The sequence below is a fragment of the Periophthalmus magnuspinnatus genome, chromosome 21 (assembly GCF_009829125.3).
Source record: "Periophthalmus magnuspinnatus isolate fPerMag1 chromosome 21, fPerMag1.2.pri, whole genome shotgun sequence".
NCBI lineage: Eukaryota > Metazoa > Chordata > Actinopteri > Gobiiformes > Gobiidae > Periophthalmus > Periophthalmus magnuspinnatus.
The window spans coordinates 21,766,852-21,787,357 of NC_047146.1; the positions used below are offsets into that span (position 1 = coordinate 21,766,852).

The following is a 20,506-nucleotide window of genomic DNA, read 5'->3' on the forward strand; positions in this document are numbered from 1 at the left end:
GTCCTTTCCATTGCGGTTTTTGTCAATGTTTGAAACCCAGACTTCATTGACCCCACCCCTTATAGAGACAAATTTTTACAGCAGCTGATTAGTACTACTGGTTTCTTAATCTTAAATTTAGAATAACATAAATGTAGCTATATATTGTACAAATGATTGATATTGTTGAATTATTATTTTTTTTGTTTGAAGTTTAAGTTTCTAAATTAAACTTTAATTTAGGTTTTGAGATTTGCCAAGATTGCGGCTCACTACATTATAAGTTTCTCACCCAATACCCTTCCAGAAAATGTGCACTGACTTCACATGTAGGACTATGGCTGAATTCATTCGCCTCGCTGCAGATGGATGTAGTGTCCAATGATTTAAACTTGTTTCTGGAAAAATGCAACTTGTGCATTTCCATTTCACACATTATAAACATTTCAAGTATATACTACACATGCTGTCGTAATGGCAGGGAGATTGGACCGAAAGATGCAGAACTCGGGGAATGTTTACAGTGTTTATTTACAATAGTGACAAATAGTACAGTAATGAGGGTAGATCTGGCGAAGAGCGGGGACAAGTTACGAGCCAGGATCCAGGGGCGGAACGTGGAGCCAGCGGAGACGACGGTGCGGGCAACACCGGGACAGGGAGCAGAGTGTGAGCCAGGGTCCGGGGTTTTGGAGTGCAGGGACGTAGACAAGGTGATCAGAGCCAGGACGAGGAGCAGGGTGCAAAGCAGGGTCCAGAGACGTGGACAGAGTGCAGAGACGAGACAAGACAGTACCAGGGCTAGGGAGCAGGGTTGGAGCAGGGTCGGAGCAGAGCCGGGAGCGCTGGAGCTGGGATGGTCCAGGAAGCAGGATGTTGACACGCGTACGATCTCGCCCCGAGTGTCTGGTCCTGGCTCCTCTTATCCACGGCAGGTGGAGATGATTGCGCTGATGAGCTGCAGGTGCGCGGGGGGAGCCAGGAGCTCAGCCCAGCTCCAGCTCCAGCAGGTGGGGGAGGGAAGGAACAGGGCAAGAGACAAAACAAGGAACAGGAACAGTGCGGATCGTGACACATACAAGCAAAATAATTATAGTTATAAAGTTGTTGTTTTGTTCTAAATGCACACTAGCACTGTTTGACCTTTCTCTGAGTCTTGTGAAATTTCTCTGTAGGTTATGTGGCTCCTCGAAACCTGCCCAGCACCGGGTTCTTCCCTTTCCTGGAAACCCTAATGTGCAACAGCGACAGCAGCTGCCACAACACATCACAATTGGCTTACTTAAAACAACCTCAAAGGAATAAAAGGTAGTTCAGAGTAATCACATAATAATCATGTTATTAATACACTAAAACATGCAAACTTTAGTTGTCATTATGCACAGTGGTAATATCATCCAGTTCCTTGATACCTTTTTATGTGTTTCAGATCAACTCAATCAGAGGACACTCCATTGACCAAACTTCTGAAAGGCCAAAGATTAATGCAATTTGCCAATTTAAAAAACACAACTCAGGATCCAACATTGTTGTTAAACTCATTGTACAACATCTTTGGTATGTGATTGCACTGTTTATTTATTTTACACTTAATTTCCATTTCCTGACAACTGTTTTATGAGGGGTACCTCTTCTGTTATAGGTTCCTCTTCACAACGGCCACTAGACCATGTCAGTGAAACCATTACAAAAGATCAGGTGAGTATTTAATGGAAATTAGAGTAGGTATATCGTGTTATGTCTCATCAGTATCTGTGCTTCAAGTGTTTGTTTAGATATTCAAATGGATGCAATAGTTGTATTGTAGCTTGAAACACATTTTTTTTTATTTTCAGTCATTCTGAATCAATTTCTCCCTAAATGAAATCTTTTCCACAGCCAATGGTGAACCTGACAGAATCAGCCGCCAAGCTGAAATCTGTCATCTGTACGATTGCTCTTCCTCTCGTCAACACAACATCACCGGATCACACTGCTAAGGCTCTCATCGCCTTCTGTAGCTCCAATAACACTGTATTTGAAGTGGCCATTAACACACTCAACAAAGTAAGTCTACCTGCATTGGTCTTTGTATACAAAACTGGACACTGCTTGTGTGAACTGTGACATGGCACACAATGACAGCCTGACCTCAAATATAATACATATGACAGGTTTTCATGTGACTTTGGTTGGTGGAATAGTGCCTGTGGTAAATATTTATCATGGTTTTACATCAGTTAAATGTCAGTTTGTGGCAAAAAATGTTATGAAACGTACAAAAATACAGGAAGTAGCAGTGAGTTCTAAAACAATACCCCTATCTTCATAAACACCAAACATTCCATTCAAAATGCATAGACAATGTTTAAACCTTAATATTTAAACCTTAATGAAAATGTCATTTATTTTTGTTTGTCAAATCATAAATATTGTGCAATTTAGACATGTTTAGTATTATGGTCGGTTGATAACAGCTATGGAATTACCTTTACGCATGTCATCTGCTATCTGTGTCCAACCAGGAAGTAAAGTTATAAAAATCTAAAAACTAGAAAAAAAAACTATAGGCAAAAAAAATAAAATAAAATTATATATATATATATATATATATATATATATATATATATATATATATATATATATATATATATATATAATGTTTTTATGAAGTTAATAGTCTAACATGTCATATGCATAAGTTAAAATTTATATATTTAAAAAATCTTCTCAGGTATTGGTTGAACTAATGACATCCCAACCAAAAGAGCTCGCCAAGTTTGTGGAGAAAGCTGTGATGTTTTTTGACCAGCTGCAAAAGGAGCATTTACTGTGGGAAAGTTTACTCTCTCTTCCACAAATATTCAACCCTGAATCACCTGACCAACTGCTCAGCAACTTGGAGAAACTTTTCAAAAGTTTACAACTGTATGCATAACAAATAATTTATTGTATTTAATAGTACTATATGGTCTTTAGTACTGTTTTTTTGTTTTCAGGGTTTTAAATATCACAGAACATAATTTCCCAGAAGTCGAAGCCAACTTGTCGTCAGTTCATCCATTCCTTGTTGCAGGCATCAGTATGACTCGCTACATGCAAAACTGGCCTGGAAAAAGTGAGAAATGCAATAACATACTCTCAATAAAATTATTATTTAAAACATTTTCGATTCTGATGATGTAAGATATAATGATTGTCTCTATATTTGACCAGCTGTTTATATCCGTTTTGGAGATGTGGTGGTTAACAATGAGACACTCTGGCAGATGTTGGCCAACGTAGAGTTATCACTAGATCTGGTATGCTCAACCTTTATATTTAATTAATTTGTGGTATGTATGCCCGACAATAATGCTCACGAGACTGAAATATGTTTATTGTGTTCCTGGATAACTAAAGTATAACTTCCCCCCCAGGCAATCGGTTTGGCTTTTCACAGAGAAGTAGTTAGTGACTTGGTGTGCAAAAACACTTCAAATCCGATGTTGATAGCTGCGTGTGCAACTGGGACTCTGGACAAGTTTCTGGACTGGGTCGACCCTAAAAAGTTGGATCAACAGGTAATAATAGCTTCCCTGTTGTTGATTTCATATATTTTACTTCTGGTTTACCTTTGCAATTGACTGTGCAATATGTGATTTAGAGCCCACCAATTATTGTAATTATTGTAATGGCAAAGAAACTGTTGTGGCCTTAGCAACAGGGCCACAGTGACTCCCAGGCAGTGTCCAGGGAACTGAAATCCAAAGGAGATCCAATTAGCCTACCGCTGTGTTGTTCATGTTTTAATGAGTCAATTCCCCTGCAGAGATTTAGCACTGCCAGGAACATGTGTACACTCCCTCCACACACAAACTAGTAGATGTGTATTAATCAGATATGGCACTGACTAGTCAGTGCAATGTTAGTCAAACCATTTTATCTAGATATTTCAAAGTGTTTAATGTGTGGTGTGTTCATATAACAAGCCCAGATAATAATGTATGACAGTTTTAGAAGCAAAATTAATTAAGTCTATCTCCATAACAGTAAGCATATGACATGGTTTTTTTTTTATCTGGCTGTTTATATCACATAGAGGAGGGGTTATTGTTTAATCATGGTGCATTGTGATTCATTGTAAAATCATGATAATTCTTGGATATTGTGCCATCCCTACAAAGCGGTATATATCAAATAAATTGTAATTTCCTGCTAGAAATGATTTACTCTTAAAATGTATTGTTTCATATATATCATTACCACTGAAATTTTATGCATTATAGAATAGTTAATTAAACAATAAAATTAAGATTCTTCTGACTCTGAAATGTAAAAATTAGCAGACTTTGTTTTTTTAATCACAGATTCTTTTGACATGGAGTAAGGATGTGTTTCCACATGATTTCGCTTATGTCAAAGGGCTGCTCCACAGTCTGGGGGTAGATTTTGGACATTCTGAGATACCAAGGGCAACTCGCAGCATTGAAGAACAACCACAAAACATTGAGGAGGAACTGTAAGCATTGCGTTTTCATATTTCCCATTCTTATGATAGGCAGCGGTGTGTAAAGTAACAATTTTTGTTTTTCAAACTTTGGGTAATAAAAGTTTTTGTTATTGTTTTAGGTTTTTGGCGGTTGGTAAAGTTGTGATGGAAATTCTACAGCTTTCTCCTGAGGCCAACACCATTCTCCAACACATTCTCCGAGCTGGGTATCAGTCAATGAGAGCAGGCACACAAGCTATAGAGACTGTTGAAGGTAGGTTGTTTTAATATGACATTTTATTTGTTTTATGATCAGCTTCAATTCTTTTTTTCCACATACTTAAACATCAACTCTACATACTCAGTAGAGTAAAGGCACAGTTTACTGTTTTGTACATTCACTCGTCACTATTTTGTAACCTGAAGGCAGGATGAAAAGACACCCAAGTTCACACCCTTTCTCTTGGGATGGATGAGAGAAAGGACATCTTATAAAGTAGGACTTTTTAGTTTACAGGTAACTGATACACAGAGAAGCTAGACAATCACAACAAAAAATAAGTTAAGCCTTTAAAGCCATTAGAAATCTTTTTGGTAATGTTAGATAGTGTAGCAAAACATTTAAATTAATTTCACTTTTTCTTTTTAGTTAACAATGTAGTTTTTACTCATTTACAGAGATGATGGAAAAGCTTGTGAAAGATGTGACAACATTCAAGATGATTATTCAAACACTGTCAACCAACCAGTCTCAAACCACTCTCTGGACGGACCAAGCCTTCAGCAGTGTCTTTGAAATCATAGTGAAGGTAAAAGCATTATTTATACTCTATTGCATTTAAGGATAGGTATTTATAGTAGATAAGATGGATGCCAATGATTTGTATTGTGGAAGGAAATATGGCAGTAATACTGTACCCTTATTGTCTACCAGATCTTTGCAGGTGAGCCTTTAACATGTGAGAGCATTCTTGAAGAATTTGAGTGGGTTTTCTCCATTAAGACTGTAAAACCTGAGGTGTGGCAATCATTGTTCTGTGGAAACGCATCCACCATTGAACAGACTCTACTGTCTGACTGGATGGCTTTGAAAGAAAATGTAAGTTTAAAGGCACTATAGCAGATTTTTCTTATAACATTAAAACTAGTTCATTTTAAAAATTTGCCGTGGTCCAAAGTTATTCCTCATTTACCTTATGCATTCTGAGCATCCTAATTACTCATCTCAATGTGACACTTTTATAATCAGATGCAGACAGTGCACGGCAGCTACTAATACAAAGTAATTGTACTTGGGAAAGACTAATGTTGCTCAAATACATGGAAAAATCTGGGCCCTTTGACATTTGATTATAGTTTGTTTCTCATTCTTACTCAATTTGAAAATAATGTATGGATTTTGTGTTTTTATAAGGTAGTATTTTATTTCAGTAATTTGAAGCACATACACACATATAAGAAGCTCATTTAGTCTTGTTTTCTCACAGGCCCTGGCCCTTTACAATGTTTTTCTTTGCGACACAAGTTACAACGTCACACTTTCCATGATCCTCTCTGAGTGGCACAAGCTATACAATGAAAGTCTAAAATTTGGAACATTTTTGGAGCAACTCTCAGAGGAATGGGATGGAGCTTACTGGAAGGACTGGGTGCCAACAAACAGCAGTGCTAATCACCTGACTACATCTTTACAACAAAGGTCTTGACAAAGTGTTGATCTATACTTGCATGGTCTCATTCCATTGTACTGTACTGTCCATTTAACACCTGAGATTGTGTAAAGGATATTTTCCTTACAGATAGTTATTACTGAACATTGATTGATTGATTAATTATGTTTATTCTCTACCTACAGTGTGTCATTTTTCATTGTGAACCTGGGATGGAAATTTGAACAAAGTGATCTGTGGCCTCAGGCAAAGAGCTACTTTTTCATAGCAAATTGGATTTTGAACTACAAAGCAGGAGTCACAACCCTACCCAACTGTGAGTGCCTGTGAATTAAAACTGGTTAAGCACATTCCACTTACATGATTAATATCTAGAATTTCAATTCAAAGTCTAGCTCAGGTTAATCTACAGAAACATTAATTTCTAAACTAAATCAGAGCTCCATCTGTAGAGAAGCTCCAGAGAAGCTACCCTTCAACTGCAATATAACCTACTATATTTCCAAAAATCTTTTGTTGTATTTTGTAGGTTCAATGAATATGGAAACATTTAGCATTGAATGTGAAGGTAATTTCTCATGGCAGCAGTTTGTCAATGCACTTTCACAAGCACTTATGTCACCAACTGAAGAGCTCATCATCAGGTAATTCATTTATGTTAATTTTATTACAATATTACACTACATAATTTACACAACAGTATGAGCTCTGACAATAGGTATATGACCATTGCGATGGCAAGATGAATTAGACATCTGAAAAACTTGTTATATGTTCCCATTTAATCAAAAAGCTGGCACTCTCAACTCTATTCATAACAATAGTATCAACATTGCGGCAACCAAAATGTATCTAGGAAGAAAAGAATACATGAGGTTTGTAAGAGCTAGGAACTTATTAGAAATGGATTCTTCCTCCTCTTGTAGTTTCCAATTTGGGTAATGTGTCTAAAGTGGTAAAAAAAATAAAAATATATGGAAGCTATAACGATAAGAAGGTGGTCATAATATTAGGGAAAATGTTTATTATCATTATCTATACATTGCTGACGAACAATGTCAAACATAACGTATAATAATGTTTTTGTTTCTCTAGTTATCTCAAAGGAAGTGTACAACTGCTACAGCATGTCTACAGTGGTTTCTATGAATATCAAGCGGCCTCATACTTGCATAAAGCCATCAAAGGAGGAGACATGCTTTCTGCTTTCCTGAGTAATATGTTAAAGGAATTGAATAATTTTGTATTTACACTCACAAAACTCCCTGACAAAAGCTTCACCAACACTCAAGTCATGGTCCCTCTGTATCAAAAGTTACTGGAGTCCACAGGACTAAAACCATTACTGCCTCTCATCTTAAGCAACGGCCCAGTCAATACCTCACAAGTGCTTGGAGTTGTATCCCAGCTGGGCAGATCCAACCAGGGAATTTTCAAGTTTAATGAATCTGACCCTACGATAGCCGAACTTGAGAAATATATTATGCAATTTCTCTCTTTGGAGGGCAATCTCTCCATGTCCGTGTACCTTGACATGAGTCACACTCTGCTAACCTACTTCAACCACTTCAGTCCAGATTATGTAGCCAAGGTCAAGGAAGCCCTAAAACCATTCACAAATAAGACATCATCGGGCATTGTTGAGGCAATACTGAGTGCTGTTGAGCTGCTGCAGACAATAATGGATTCTCCAAGCGGTGACCCAAGTCATGTTGTCTTAGGGTATGTCCGCCAGCTTCAACAATTTTTAGTGTTCCTGTTTCGTATGGAAATGATAGAGCAGATCAAGTTACCCAATGGTCAAGTCAGTGCAATCCAAGTCACCCAACTGCATCTTCTATCAGACATTTTCAATCTTCTGACTCCAGAGGGAATCATGAGCCTCACTCATGTGGGACCAGTGGCTGCACAGCACATAATTATACAGAAATACATTCAATCTCTACCAGTCAAAATCCGCTCACAAGCTGCAGAGTTCCTGAATGAATTTGTCTCTTTGCAAAGTCAGCTTTCTCAATGTGAATCAGATGAAGACTGTTTGGATGGGATCTCTGAAATGTTAGACTTTTTGGACCAGATTTTAGACATGACACTCAATGCCAATGGTAACGCAAGTATTAACATCGCGGAAACCAAAATGCACATGGGAAGCAAAGAACACATGTCAGTAGCTTCAGCTTTCTTTTCACTTCTTCTGAAACCAAATGAGGTGGCCTATTTGAGAACTGCCCAAGAGACCCTTAAATTTATCTCAATACTATTAAATCATCAAAACATTACAGTCAGAGATGTCCAGGAAGCTTTGAAGCAGACAAATCTCACCATTGAAGAACTAAATAAGTTTGCGATGCTGTTGGGAACTAAAAATGTTAATGACCTGATACAAAAACTTAACAAACTTCTCAATGTTCAGAAATGTTTTGAACAAGAAACATCTCCAGAGTTAATTGCTCATTGTGCTGTTGAGATGGTAAAGTCCATCAGTGGTTTCCTTATGCATCTCCCTGCTCTTAAAAATGAGACATCCATTCTGTCAATGATCCCAGTAATTGTCAACAAAACTGTAACGGAGATAATAAATACCAATTTCACCAGCAACCCACAAAAAGCTGTCACAGGGGCATTGAACACAATTCTCGCTAATGTCAAGATGACTCTCCAACAAAACAACTTAAGCAGCCCTGAGATCCTAAATGAGCTTAAAGTCTTGGAAAGCCTTGTAAAATTAGCCGCAAACCCTGAACCTCTCAAGTATCTCAACATCCCAATGAATGAGTTTAATGCAGGAAGTGCCGAGCTTAAAATTATCCTCTGGTATTTGAAAAGACTTGAAAATGTGACCAGCAGCAGCTCAGTCTCCCATCTCTTCTACCCTGTCTTCCGTGTGACACAAATGCAGGTAGCTTTGGCACTGGCTCAGATGGATTTGAATCAGTTTATTGGTCAACAGATTTCAAACCTTACCAAGAGCCTCCAGTATCCAGTAGATGCAGATGGAGCCAGTAAAATTGGCAACACAACAATAGAGATCTTAGAACATGTGATCAAATTTGTAGTGGCTAACTTAGAAGCTCAAAACATCCCAGCCTCTATTTTTGGCTATGCCCCTCCAGTCAACATGACGTGTGTTAATATCACTGTGCTACAAATTAACAGCTACGTAAAACTGCTAAAGCAATGGATGGCTCAGGCTAACTTTGGTGCATGGGGAGATCTAAATAATACTTCTATAATTGTGAATGACATCCACCACCTACTCCAATCCACTCTTCACTTTTTCAATGTTGACCAGCAAAACTACATGAATCTAATCAGCAATATCACCCAGACTCTGAACAAGGTTATCATGTTGGCAGAGCAGCCAAATGGATTACAGAGCGACCAATTCTTAGCGGCCATATTGAAAGTAGTGAAAAGTGTAATGCAACTGATCCAACAAACTGGCTCTGTTCCTGTTAGCGTTCAGCAAAATGTTCTGGAGGTGGTTAAAAACACTGTGTGGTTGGCTGTTCATCCCAATGCAAGCTACGCACTGGCACTCAATAAAACTCTTGACACAATACAAAAACTGGAAATCATTTTTAAGCAAATCATGCCGCCAGAAGTTGCCCAGTATCTGCTTGGTGCATTAAAAATCATCGGTACATATTTTCAGTCCGTTGGAACCGTGTACGGACCGGATGGCTGGAATCAACTGTAAGTTGTAGAGGCATTAAATTTACTATTTTAATGAATTTATAGATATTTATAAAAATCTATTTTGTGTTTTGTAGAATTTTAAATGAGATGGAAACTCTTAAAAGCCTCCTACCACCCAACAGTACAGCGGAGTTCTATGTTTCTACCATTATCAGTGTCACCAAATCCATCCTCCATTCTGCTCTAGGTAAGGCTCATTCACAAAACATGTCAGTTTACTGTTACATAGGGTACAGTTTAATAGTGTTTTGACTATTAAAATGTATTTTAATTTGCATTTTTCAGGCAACACTACACAAAGCCTCATGCCCAAAGGTTCATCAGAAGAAAGAATACCTTACATATTTGCTGAGGTAAAAATCTAAAGAATAATGTAACTATAGTGGCAAGACTTTTTGTGCAGTATGGATACATGGTGAAGGTTGTGTTACCGAAGAGAGAATCTAGGAGAAAACTGATACTGAATTTGATCTGCAAGACAACCAAGGTTTATTTTTAATTCAAATTCTATAGACCAAAATATCAGTTGGCGATCTGTTAGGCCCATATTTTATTTGGGCCAACCAGATACCTACAGAATAGGGATAACACTTTACTTGAACACAAAACGTGACTATATCTCTTATCCAGTTTGTAGCAAAACACGGTTCTGAAAAAGTTTGCAGTCCTTTGAAATCATAAATTCATAATCAAAATTAGCCATATTTTTTACTGCCCAAAAAGATTGGGCGAGCTTATCGGCCATTGGTTTCTCTGTATTCTAATCAAACCACATTGGCAACGGCTATGACAAAACTTGATTCTGAGAAATAGGTGTGCCTATAGGTATGCTGATTATACAACATTCTTGAGAATACAGATAAACTGTCTTTGTAAAAACAATAGAGTCTTCATTTATCCGTCATGTCTGTCAAGTGACTTTGGTCACAGTCTTTTTTTATCTGTTTGTTCAGCTTGTAAAAGTTTTGAATGCATTTTGTCCGCTCATCATGGGAGACTCCTGTGTACCACTAAATACATCATCGGTACAGAGCTTTGCTGATCTGCCAAAGGTCCTGGAAGAGTTGATGACAAATCGAGCAAACGATGAAACCTGGATGAAGTATGTGCATATTTACTGGACACATATTGGATGATCTTTATTCTTATAAAAATGACTAACTTTTGTCACTGTTTTATTTTCACCAAGGCTTCAAAAATTGGTTGAAGTCTTGATGACATTCTTCACAGAGCCAGAAATGTTAAACAACCTTACATGCTTAGTTGAAATGGCTGAAAAGTTGAGCCAAGAAGATGTCAAAAATATGAAAGCAGAGACTGGTGAGAACAGTTAAACAATACCTATGCTATCTTGCATTTGTATTATTAACTATTAGTGTAGAGTGACATAGGCCTGCCAAAGCATTGTGGAAGACACAGCACACATAATATAGTTAGTCACCCTGCTTATATAACAATTACACTGCTCATTTTCTCTTATGTGCTTGCAATTAACAAATGTAATTATCTATTTGTTTCAGAATTGATTTTAAGCCTTCAAAAACCACTTATGACACTGGTGTCAGAAATTACCCACTCTTTAAATGGGAGTCGTTTCAATATGTCTGAGATGATCGAAAGATTGGAGCAAGCCATTGAGCAGACAATCATTGCAACGGAAAAGGTAAAACAGGCTAATAAGCTAACTTATTTTCATATTTATCTCCTTCAGGTTTTCCACTGAATGATAGATTAAATGCAGAGGATCAATTTCCCAATGGGGACAAAGGTGTATCTTGAGCCATTTGTACTTCGAACTCGAGATGCCAGCAACACTCACAATGACTATGGCTTATACTTGATTGAAGTGGAGTAATAGTTCATAACATGTCAACAGAACAAAATATATAAATGCCTTACTGTATTCACTTATAATTTAGTTGTTATTGTTATGGGTAGGTAAATAACAGGTTTCTGTCACTGGGTGTCATGCAGCATTCTACTTGTGAGATTTGCATAGATAAAGGGCATAAATAATCTATTGTTTTACCACAAGAACAGGTTTTGTGGTTAAAAATGTACGTGAAAAGTCACATGACATCAGACTTTTGTGTCCTCCTCCCCAGACTAATGGCACCTTGAACTGTCAGGAAGCTCTGAAATTATGGGAACCAGTAAGAGAAGCCGCAGGATTAAGCCCATCCTCCATGGGTATGTGGTGCAACGTCAGCCTGCAGCCTGTCATAGATGGCTATGTCAATGAAATAGCCCAAGCCCAACAAAACTGGACTGTAAGTATTTGAAACAGTGTATAATAAGTGTGAGAATATAATCTTTTATTATACATATTTTCAATTGTAAACCCCCAAATAAGGCCCCAAAATAATTGTAAACAATATTCACATAATGTAATAACAGACAAATAAACAATAACATTTGCATAATAGTACTATATTTATTTACATAATTGAATACACACAAATTGAAGTAGTGCAAGCATGTTGAATCTGACTTGAACGATAATAACATAATAATGTATTGCTTATTCAGTTTTGTTGTTTTTTTTTTAAATTTTTTTAATCAAAGTTCTTAAACAATAGATAAGAGACAAGAATGACAATGAAAGGTTTGAAACAGTTTTTTTTCACTCAAGACATTCTTTCTACATGATGTTCTTGTAATATAGAATGTACACTTGCTGTTCCTTAAACCTACATATACTATAGTAATATCATTGTGTACTTTTAGTGCAGCTCCTTAGACTAACCACTTGGTGGTAGCATTGACACAGTGAGGAAATGACATGACATCTCTTTGATTTGTGTTATTCAACAGTGCACAGAAATGGGACCAATGAGTATAGACGCTGCAGCTGCCAGGATTGTGAAGTCTGTCCGAGCTATATACGAGACTGATGTTACACAATCACATGTGACTGAACAGTTCATCGAAGCCTTCTACAGTCAGCTTTCTACTCTGGTCAGCCGGCCTCTGAGTGACCAGGCAAAACTCAATCTGCACAAGCAGCTCCAAGCCCTGCAGACTCAAAGCAGGTGATGATATGATTTTTATCACATGGTGCATGCTGTAGATGCTTAGATGTTATGGCAACACTTTAGAATCACTACACTATTTACAGCCTTAATAAACATGAGGAAAGACTCAATTCATAATGAACAAATTGTTTATTAAGAACGATTCAGGTTTAGGAACTACTTAATCCAGGGATTAGGGTTAGGAATTAGAGAATTATTTAAGTAGTTACAAACCAGAATCATCTATTTGTTCATTAAATAACAAAGTAATGAACATGAGTATGGAAGTTTGGTGTGTAAAAAGAAATACATAGATTGGATAGATTTTATATAAGATAAAATAGAGAATGTCCTTTTGGTATGGCACTGTTCCTATGCTGAGTAATGTAATTTCTTTAGATCCCAATTATGAATTATGTGACAACAATAATGCCACACTAAAATGCTTCACTCAGTAATTAATATATTTTGATTTACAGTTTGCAATCCATTAAACTCATCTCAGAGGAACTACAAGACAAATTCCCCTTCCTCAAACCATACATGGGTGCCTTAGAGAAAATGCTTATACACATCTTGACAAAGTATCCCGAAATGGAAGAGTCGCCAGAGGATTGTTTCAGAGATGCGTCAGTGATCTTACTGCGTGCATTAAATGTCTCGTCAACCGATATCCACCAAATGATGATGGGAAATTTCAGTGACAAAGCATGGGTTGATCTTGTGCTAAAATCCATTCAAATAGTGATTGACATGAACGTTTTCGGGGACAATCCGATGTTATACCACACACTGGGTCAACTTCTGACTTCCAGCAACACAAGAATGATCATGGACAAAGTTGCTGAGATGGTTTCTTGGTTTGCATCCACTGACGCAAAAGGACTTGATTTACTAGTCCAGGCTTTGACAAAAATACAGGAACTCCTCAGCCCACTTTTGTCATTCCTAAAAGATATGGATGTTGACCTGCCACCAAACCTGCAAGTTCTAGATGATTTAACCGGCAATGCAATTTCATTTATTCGACAGCTGTTAACTGGTAGAGGTATTTCTATGGCTGACCACTACATGTTGACGGACTACTCTATGTCAAACCACAATGCCACAAGAGCTCGCCACAGACGGGAAGCCACATTCATGCCAGTGAGGGGTCAAATGGACGATTTCATCGACCTCTTCAGCATCAACTATCACTCCATGTGGCAAGGCCTGATGGTGCCACCCACTACCTCCGAAATAGTAGAGACAGTCCATGTGTTGTTTGCCAATCCAGATCTCGGGATTATTTTGAAAGGAGCGACAGAGGACTTGGTGTGGAGCCTGGAGAGCTCAAAGGAGGAGACTATTGATGGAGTACTTGGGGTGGCTTCCTTGTTCTCAGTCCCAGGAATTGATTTGTGAGTTATTTTGGCTTAAATGCAAAATATTCTGGCCTAAAACTGAAATTAACATATTCGTCATTGCCTTGGTTCATTACCCAGTTCATCTTTGGATCTCTGGGTGCATGCTGTCAAATTGCTCCCAGATGGCTTCCCATATGTATCACTGCTGAAAAAGGTCACCCGTGCCATTGCCACAGAAAGCCCAGGTAATATATACAACACAACACTTGTATATACATATATTTGTTTTTTATCACTTATAAATATCTGCATTCTAGTGAACATCAATTATATCTGATAGATTTATTTGATTATGTATTTATGTACAATGAGTTAAATTACAGTTACATATCCTAATTATCGATACTGGTTTACTACAAATGTTTTTAAGTGAACAATACTAATATTTTTTTCATGGATGATTTTTAGTTTAGCAGTTTGTACACCCTTAGCCTATAATTATAACCAGCTTTGCTGACTTTAAGGCAAATTGTGCCTCACAAGAGATTCTCTCATTGATTGACACAATATTTACGTGCAGCCTGGTGCCATACACTCTTTAGAATTAACATCAGCTTGGACCAGTGCCATCTCTTTAGCCGACCTTCATAAATGTTAGTGGACCATGGCAAGTCTATAAATTGTTTTGCTAATGCTGTTGTTTTTGTGTACGTGATTAAAATGCGCCGTAATTCATTGTGGAGATATGAGCAATAAGACTTCACACTAGCTTAGCTCGAGCTCCCAAAGAGCCCAAGGCCATATGGCCCATCTCCAGCAGAAAGCCACTCAGCACCTTTTTAAATCTCATTAACAAAGTAGAATTCAATCATTTATCCTGTCCGCCCTCTCTAAACATTTCCCCTCACTCAGACAAGTGGACATCTATGACCCCCTTTTAAATGGCGTCTGTGCTTGTGTGATAATATTTTAATGCATGGGATTCATTTTATAAGCAGTTTCACTTCTGTGTAACCTCACTTATAGTCTTCAGCACTCTCAGTTGACTTGTAATTTGCAGACGCCTCTTGCAGTAGAGCACCCTTGCATTTAACTTTCTGTCATAATTAGTCCTTAAGTGGTGTGTACTCTAAGCGGCTTGTCACCTGCTCATGTTTTTCACACACGTCTCTCTTGGCTCTGGCACTTTTGCACTGGCTTTCACTTGAAGCACACCATTTGCTGCTGGGACCCCTGTAACGGTGCTAGTCATAATGAAGCCCGGTGGGACGTCATGTTATTATGTCACCTTACAGCGCAGCCCCACCTCCTCAGCACATCGAACTCTAATAACCTTTGCTCGCCCTTATCTCTCCTCCCTGCTCTCTCTCTCCACAGAGAATCTCAGACTCATGCAGGAGACATTACAAACAATGACTAGGCTGCTCCAGACCGACCCCACAGACCCACAGCTCCTCCAGCAACTCAAGCACCTGCAGCAACAGGTTCCTGTGTTCATAATGTCATTGTATTGTTACTGTATTAATAAGTTAATAAACTGGCAATGCTGTCAGACAACTCAAGGTGCCTATAAATAACTAAATCATCAATGTGAAGTGGATAGATTCCGGTAGAAGAAACACAAAAACAGATCAAAGAATAATTTTGTTCATTAAACTTGTATGGTAAAATTGTCTATTGAATGTAGCTTGGAATTTATTGAACTGAATTATTCTACTGTATTCTAAATTCTAGCTTGTTCTTTTGTTTTTCTATTATAAAATGTAATACATTCATTATCAGAGTGTTATTTTTAGATTTTAACATTTTTAACTCTTTTTAGGTGTGTGATTTGGAGAAAACCAATCCTCTTCAAATTTTGGAGCGGGGCTTGTCCCTGGAGCCCGGAGAGTTCTGTAATGGGATAGTGCCAGGACTACAGATCTTAGCTGAAGGTTTACTGTTCAATACTTCCACTCTGGTTGACAACATCTTTGAGGTATTTGTGGGAGACCCAAGACTATACAACCTCCACACAAACTGGTATGACGTATATTTTTAAAAATATATTTGTACCTTTTTTAGTATATTATTATGTATATTATGTTGTATTCGACTTGCTGTACAGGACATCTCTAATCACTGAGGGTTTGGGACTGAATATCAGCAGTCTAAGTGGCCTCAACATGACAAGCCCTGCCCCAGGTAATTTACATTTCATTTAGAAGGAAAAAAATACAGTTTCCATTTTGAGGGCAGTTGGCTGCTAGGACTTCACACCTTCAAAGTCCAAATAATGTTTTGAGTCATGGACACTAATAAACTATAAAAAATAATCTTAAAAATAATAATCCTGCAGTTGTGACAATCGGAGAGATGGTGCGGAATAAAGCAGCATTTATGTTGGACCTGCAGAAGTTGGGATTTGCTTCAGAAGTTGTCAACCTGTTGACAGAGACCACTTTGCCCGACAACAATGTGCAGGTAATTTAAGGACATCAACAAAGATCATTTGTTCAAAGAATTTACTCCAGGGAGAATAATTTTCATTACAAGCACATCTACCATGCATTTGATCCCTTTGTGTGTAGCATATCAATTACATCTATTTTTTTCTCTGTTTTGTTTGGATAGATTTTGTCATGGTTGATCAGTTTGCACCGCTGTAACTCCACAAACCCTTATAACATGACAGAGAGTAAAAAGGCCCTGTTTGAGAGTTTCTGCTCACTGACTGCAGACCAGTGGTACAGCTTCACTCTTCTGATGGCCCAGCATCTCAACACAGAGAAGTTCCTCTACAGAGTAAGACCTTTACACACGATCTTACACTCACACATTTAGCCACAGTAAACGCTGTTCTAGGTATGTAATGTCAAAAAAACAAAAAAAACAAAAACAAAACAAGAGCTCTCATAAATAAATAGCAGACTTAAACACAAGTATATTAATTAGAATTTTAGAAGTTAGTCATTCAACCCTCTACAGCTCAGATCTTGTGGTACTAAAAACTCAAAAATTCCCTACTTGATGTTGTTCCATCAATTATTTATTGACCGATAAGTCAATCTGGTCATTGTTGTGACAGGCCTTTTTCCTACTAATAAACCAAAACAACAAATGATGGAAAGATGTTTCTAATTGTCACTGATACTAAAACAAAAGCAGTGCTTTCTCAGTTAGTATATAAAAGGTATTTTAGTTACCAACACTGTTCCCTCTAAGCTGCGCATGTGCGCAATTGCGCACTGCTGACACGGTCTCCGCGCACAGAAAATCTGTGCTGTGCACAAAAAAATCGAACCGGAGTTGAAAATGAAATAAACACACAACACTCTCATTCTGCGCTATTTTTCAGTGTGAGTCAGTGAGTGTGACCGGTGACGAGCTGCTCCAGCCAATTATGTGATTCACATACGTATTTGCGCAGCTTATCAACGTCATTGACAGGCGTCCTCATGCGCCGCTACCAGAGTTTTAGCTGATGTGATGTGACGTGGAGTGAAAACTCGCTAATGATGCTAAGTGTTTAACCCCTTAAATTTCCAACAGCCCGCCCTCGGGCAAAAATCCACACGTAAAATTACGTGTGCGTGATTGCGTAATTTCACGGTTTTGCAGCAGTTTTCCATTTTAAACATTACGAAATGGACAAAACAAAGGAAGTACGTGACCAAGGACACTGCATCTCGGAGTTTACAGTTGGCTTGGTTTGGTTGGAAGCTCATGTTTTGCCATAGTTAAAATTAAATATTTATACTTCCAATAACATTAACATACTACACAGGTCATGAGCAAGATTTTTGTCATTTTCATTGTATAAGTGGGCTAAAGCACTTAATTAAAAGTCTTATAACAGAAATGTAAATGCGGTAATTTGATTCTTTTAATAAACCATTTAACTTGGATGGATGTGATGCAGCATGACCACAGTGCACACGTCTGATGTTGCTCACAGTGGTCCATGGGACCGCTTAGGGAGTTTGCTCAGACTCGTGAAAAATTAGAGGGAACATTGGTTACCAACTGTAACCATTGATGAATCAAATCCAATTAACGCAAGAAAACATAGATATAGTTTGTACTGTATACCAAAAACCTGCTCAAAAATGTTTATTTAAAAAAATATACAGGAATATGCCTCATGTATATACAGAAGATGATATTTCAATGCCTACATTATGCCATTGGTAATTGCCAAATATCTAGGCACAATAGTTTGTAAGAGCTGCATGAAAGCGATTGAGGGAGTTGGCATGTTGTTTTTCCTTTGTAGATGGTATTGCCAGAGGAGATCCAGAGCCTGGTGCAGACCATGCTTCAAATGGCCACCACCGTAATAAACATGATGAAAGGGATGCTGCCGGCCGTTCGTCAGCTTGAAGAGTACTTGATATCTATTGAGAGTCTCAGCCTCGCAGCCAACAATGAGTTTCGCCAGGTGCATTTTACACTTTATATAACTGTTTGCCTGTGTCAGTGTCTTTTGATCATTAAACTTCAATCAGACTACAATTATATACTCTTGTTTTTTTTATATAATGCTACAGTTATCACGAGCCCAGAGGACAACCCTCTCAAGCAAGGCCACGTTTGTCACCATTTCTCGAGCCCTGTGTAGTAAAGGGATTTTGGCTCTGTTTGGAGTGGCCAATAATCCCCAGTTCTCTATGTCCCCTCCTACTTTTGACAACAGTGGTCTAAAGCAAGAGATGATTGAGAGGTTCAAAATTCCTCAGGATGCAAGTATGTATCAAATAACTTATGTGAACTAATTCAGTTAAATATTAAACTTTAACATTTTCTTCTCTCTTAACGTAAGTAAGGCTATGACCATTACAGATTACTCATGGTTTGGATACATCCAGCCTCACTGTGCAATATTTATTCTTATACTAAGGGATGATTACATTATTACTAAAATTCTGCTTTTTCACTAAAATGTCCCTAACAGTTTTTATTGAACATTTTAAAAGATTCTGCTTAAAATGTGTTGAATGTTCTTTCTTCATGATGATGTAATAGGCTCAAGGATTATTTTTGGTTCTATTTGGTTCACTCTGCTTTTTTACATAATTGCAAAAATATTTATCATATCAACAATACTATAATAATACTATACATTTACCAAAATGTTGCAGTTTTTATATATTATCATACCCTCTGTTGCTTTAAAAATATATGTGTATGTATTACTGCAGTTATTATAAGTATTTCTTTATATTTCCCTGTAGCTCCATTTTGCACCGGCCTGTACCTGGATATGGTCAACACCACTGGAGGAGCCATCGCATGGGCCTTCCTTAAACCAATGCTAATGGGAAAAATCCTCTATACCCCAGACACACCACAAACCCGAGCTATTATGACAAAGGTATGCAATATGTTAACACATTTAGAGGCACTATTAGAACTACTATCATACACGTACACAGATGACATTCAAATTGGCTATAGCAGTAATTCTTTACTACAGAGTCTCAAAAAGGGCAGAGTTATATAACATGTGGCTTGTTAATATTAAGTTAAGCTTATATGAAAAACTAGAATAACTCAAATATGTTTTTCATAAATGGAATGGTATGGAGGTAAAATTGAGTCCACAATTAGCCACAGTTATTAATTAAATAGAGATGAGTGTAGTGCATATCTTGACAATTATATTAAAACCTTAATTAGTCTCTTTAGCAAATATTCACTTTAAAATTTATAAAAGTGGGTTTGACATTGTGGTATTTTAAATGACAATAAGCTTAAAGACTGTATCATGTATATACCGGTAACTAAAAGTTAGATTTTTGACATACAGTATTATCAGATATTACGTCCTGACAATTACACTCATAATTACTTAAATAATTTCTTGGACCACTGCTTTGAACATTAACTTGAATGATATTACTCTTACTTAAGTACAATCTGTATATTCTATGCATCTCTCATTACATATATTATGTTCAATTTCAGCTGCTTCTGCTTAAGGCTTTTCATTGCTGTTCTTTCACAGGCCAACAGCACCTTGCAGCAGCTCGCAGATCTGAGACATTACTCTCAAGACTGGATTAAATCCTCTAACTACATTGTGAAGTCCTCAGAAATGCTCACCCAGACATTGCCATTGCTGCAGGTATAAAAACTGCCTCGATGAACTTTGTGAATTCCGATCACTTTTTGCAACACAGTTTGGTGCAATATCTTTTAATTTTTTGCTTCCCCTCCACAGAATTCCCTCGGCAATTCCTTTGTGAAGAATTTCATTGAAATGCAGACAGGCATTAACGTTGTCTCAATGCAGGAAACACTCAACAACTTCTGTAAGTATGAAATCTGTATGGGAAAAAGTGATATACCCAATTTTATCTACATTAC

The 20,506-nt window shown here is 37.6% G+C and overlaps 1 protein-coding gene across 1 annotated transcript in view; it reads left to right on the forward strand.

Moving 5' to 3' along the window:
• The window catches only part of abca12 (ATP-binding cassette, sub-family A (ABC1), member 12), a 55,505-nt gene that overhangs the window by 2,474 nt on the left and 32,525 nt on the right, over positions 1-20,506 (forward strand). Inside the window, exons 4-38 of the mRNA XM_033986482.2 lie at positions 1,155-1,287; positions 1,409-1,536; positions 1,622-1,677; positions 1,858-2,025; positions 2,693-2,886; positions 2,958-3,076; positions 3,175-3,260; positions 3,378-3,521; positions 4,308-4,459; positions 4,570-4,703; positions 5,108-5,238; positions 5,364-5,528; positions 5,917-6,128; positions 6,285-6,415; positions 6,629-6,743; positions 7,195-9,795; positions 9,873-9,985; positions 10,084-10,151; positions 10,752-10,900; positions 10,988-11,118; positions 11,319-11,461; positions 11,904-12,068; positions 12,613-12,830; positions 13,292-14,212; positions 14,297-14,403; positions 15,536-15,642; positions 15,981-16,180; positions 16,266-16,342; positions 16,497-16,621; positions 16,772-16,942; positions 18,414-18,578; positions 18,688-18,883; positions 19,372-19,511; positions 20,145-20,264; positions 20,361-20,451. Coding sequence (XP_033842373.1) covers positions 1,155-1,287; positions 1,409-1,536; positions 1,622-1,677; positions 1,858-2,025; positions 2,693-2,886; positions 2,958-3,076; positions 3,175-3,260; positions 3,378-3,521; positions 4,308-4,459; positions 4,570-4,703; positions 5,108-5,238; positions 5,364-5,528; positions 5,917-6,128; positions 6,285-6,415; positions 6,629-6,743; positions 7,195-9,795; positions 9,873-9,985; positions 10,084-10,151; positions 10,752-10,900; positions 10,988-11,118; positions 11,319-11,461; positions 11,904-12,068; positions 12,613-12,830; positions 13,292-14,212; positions 14,297-14,403; positions 15,536-15,642; positions 15,981-16,180; positions 16,266-16,342; positions 16,497-16,621; positions 16,772-16,942; positions 18,414-18,578; positions 18,688-18,883; positions 19,372-19,511; positions 20,145-20,264; positions 20,361-20,451 — 8,076 coding nt within the window. The remainder of the gene's footprint in view (positions 1-1,154; positions 1,288-1,408; positions 1,537-1,621; positions 1,678-1,857; positions 2,026-2,692; positions 2,887-2,957; positions 3,077-3,174; positions 3,261-3,377; positions 3,522-4,307; positions 4,460-4,569; positions 4,704-5,107; positions 5,239-5,363; positions 5,529-5,916; positions 6,129-6,284; positions 6,416-6,628; positions 6,744-7,194; positions 9,796-9,872; positions 9,986-10,083; positions 10,152-10,751; positions 10,901-10,987; positions 11,119-11,318; positions 11,462-11,903; positions 12,069-12,612; positions 12,831-13,291; positions 14,213-14,296; positions 14,404-15,535; positions 15,643-15,980; positions 16,181-16,265; positions 16,343-16,496; positions 16,622-16,771; positions 16,943-18,413; positions 18,579-18,687; positions 18,884-19,371; positions 19,512-20,144; positions 20,265-20,360; positions 20,452-20,506) is intronic.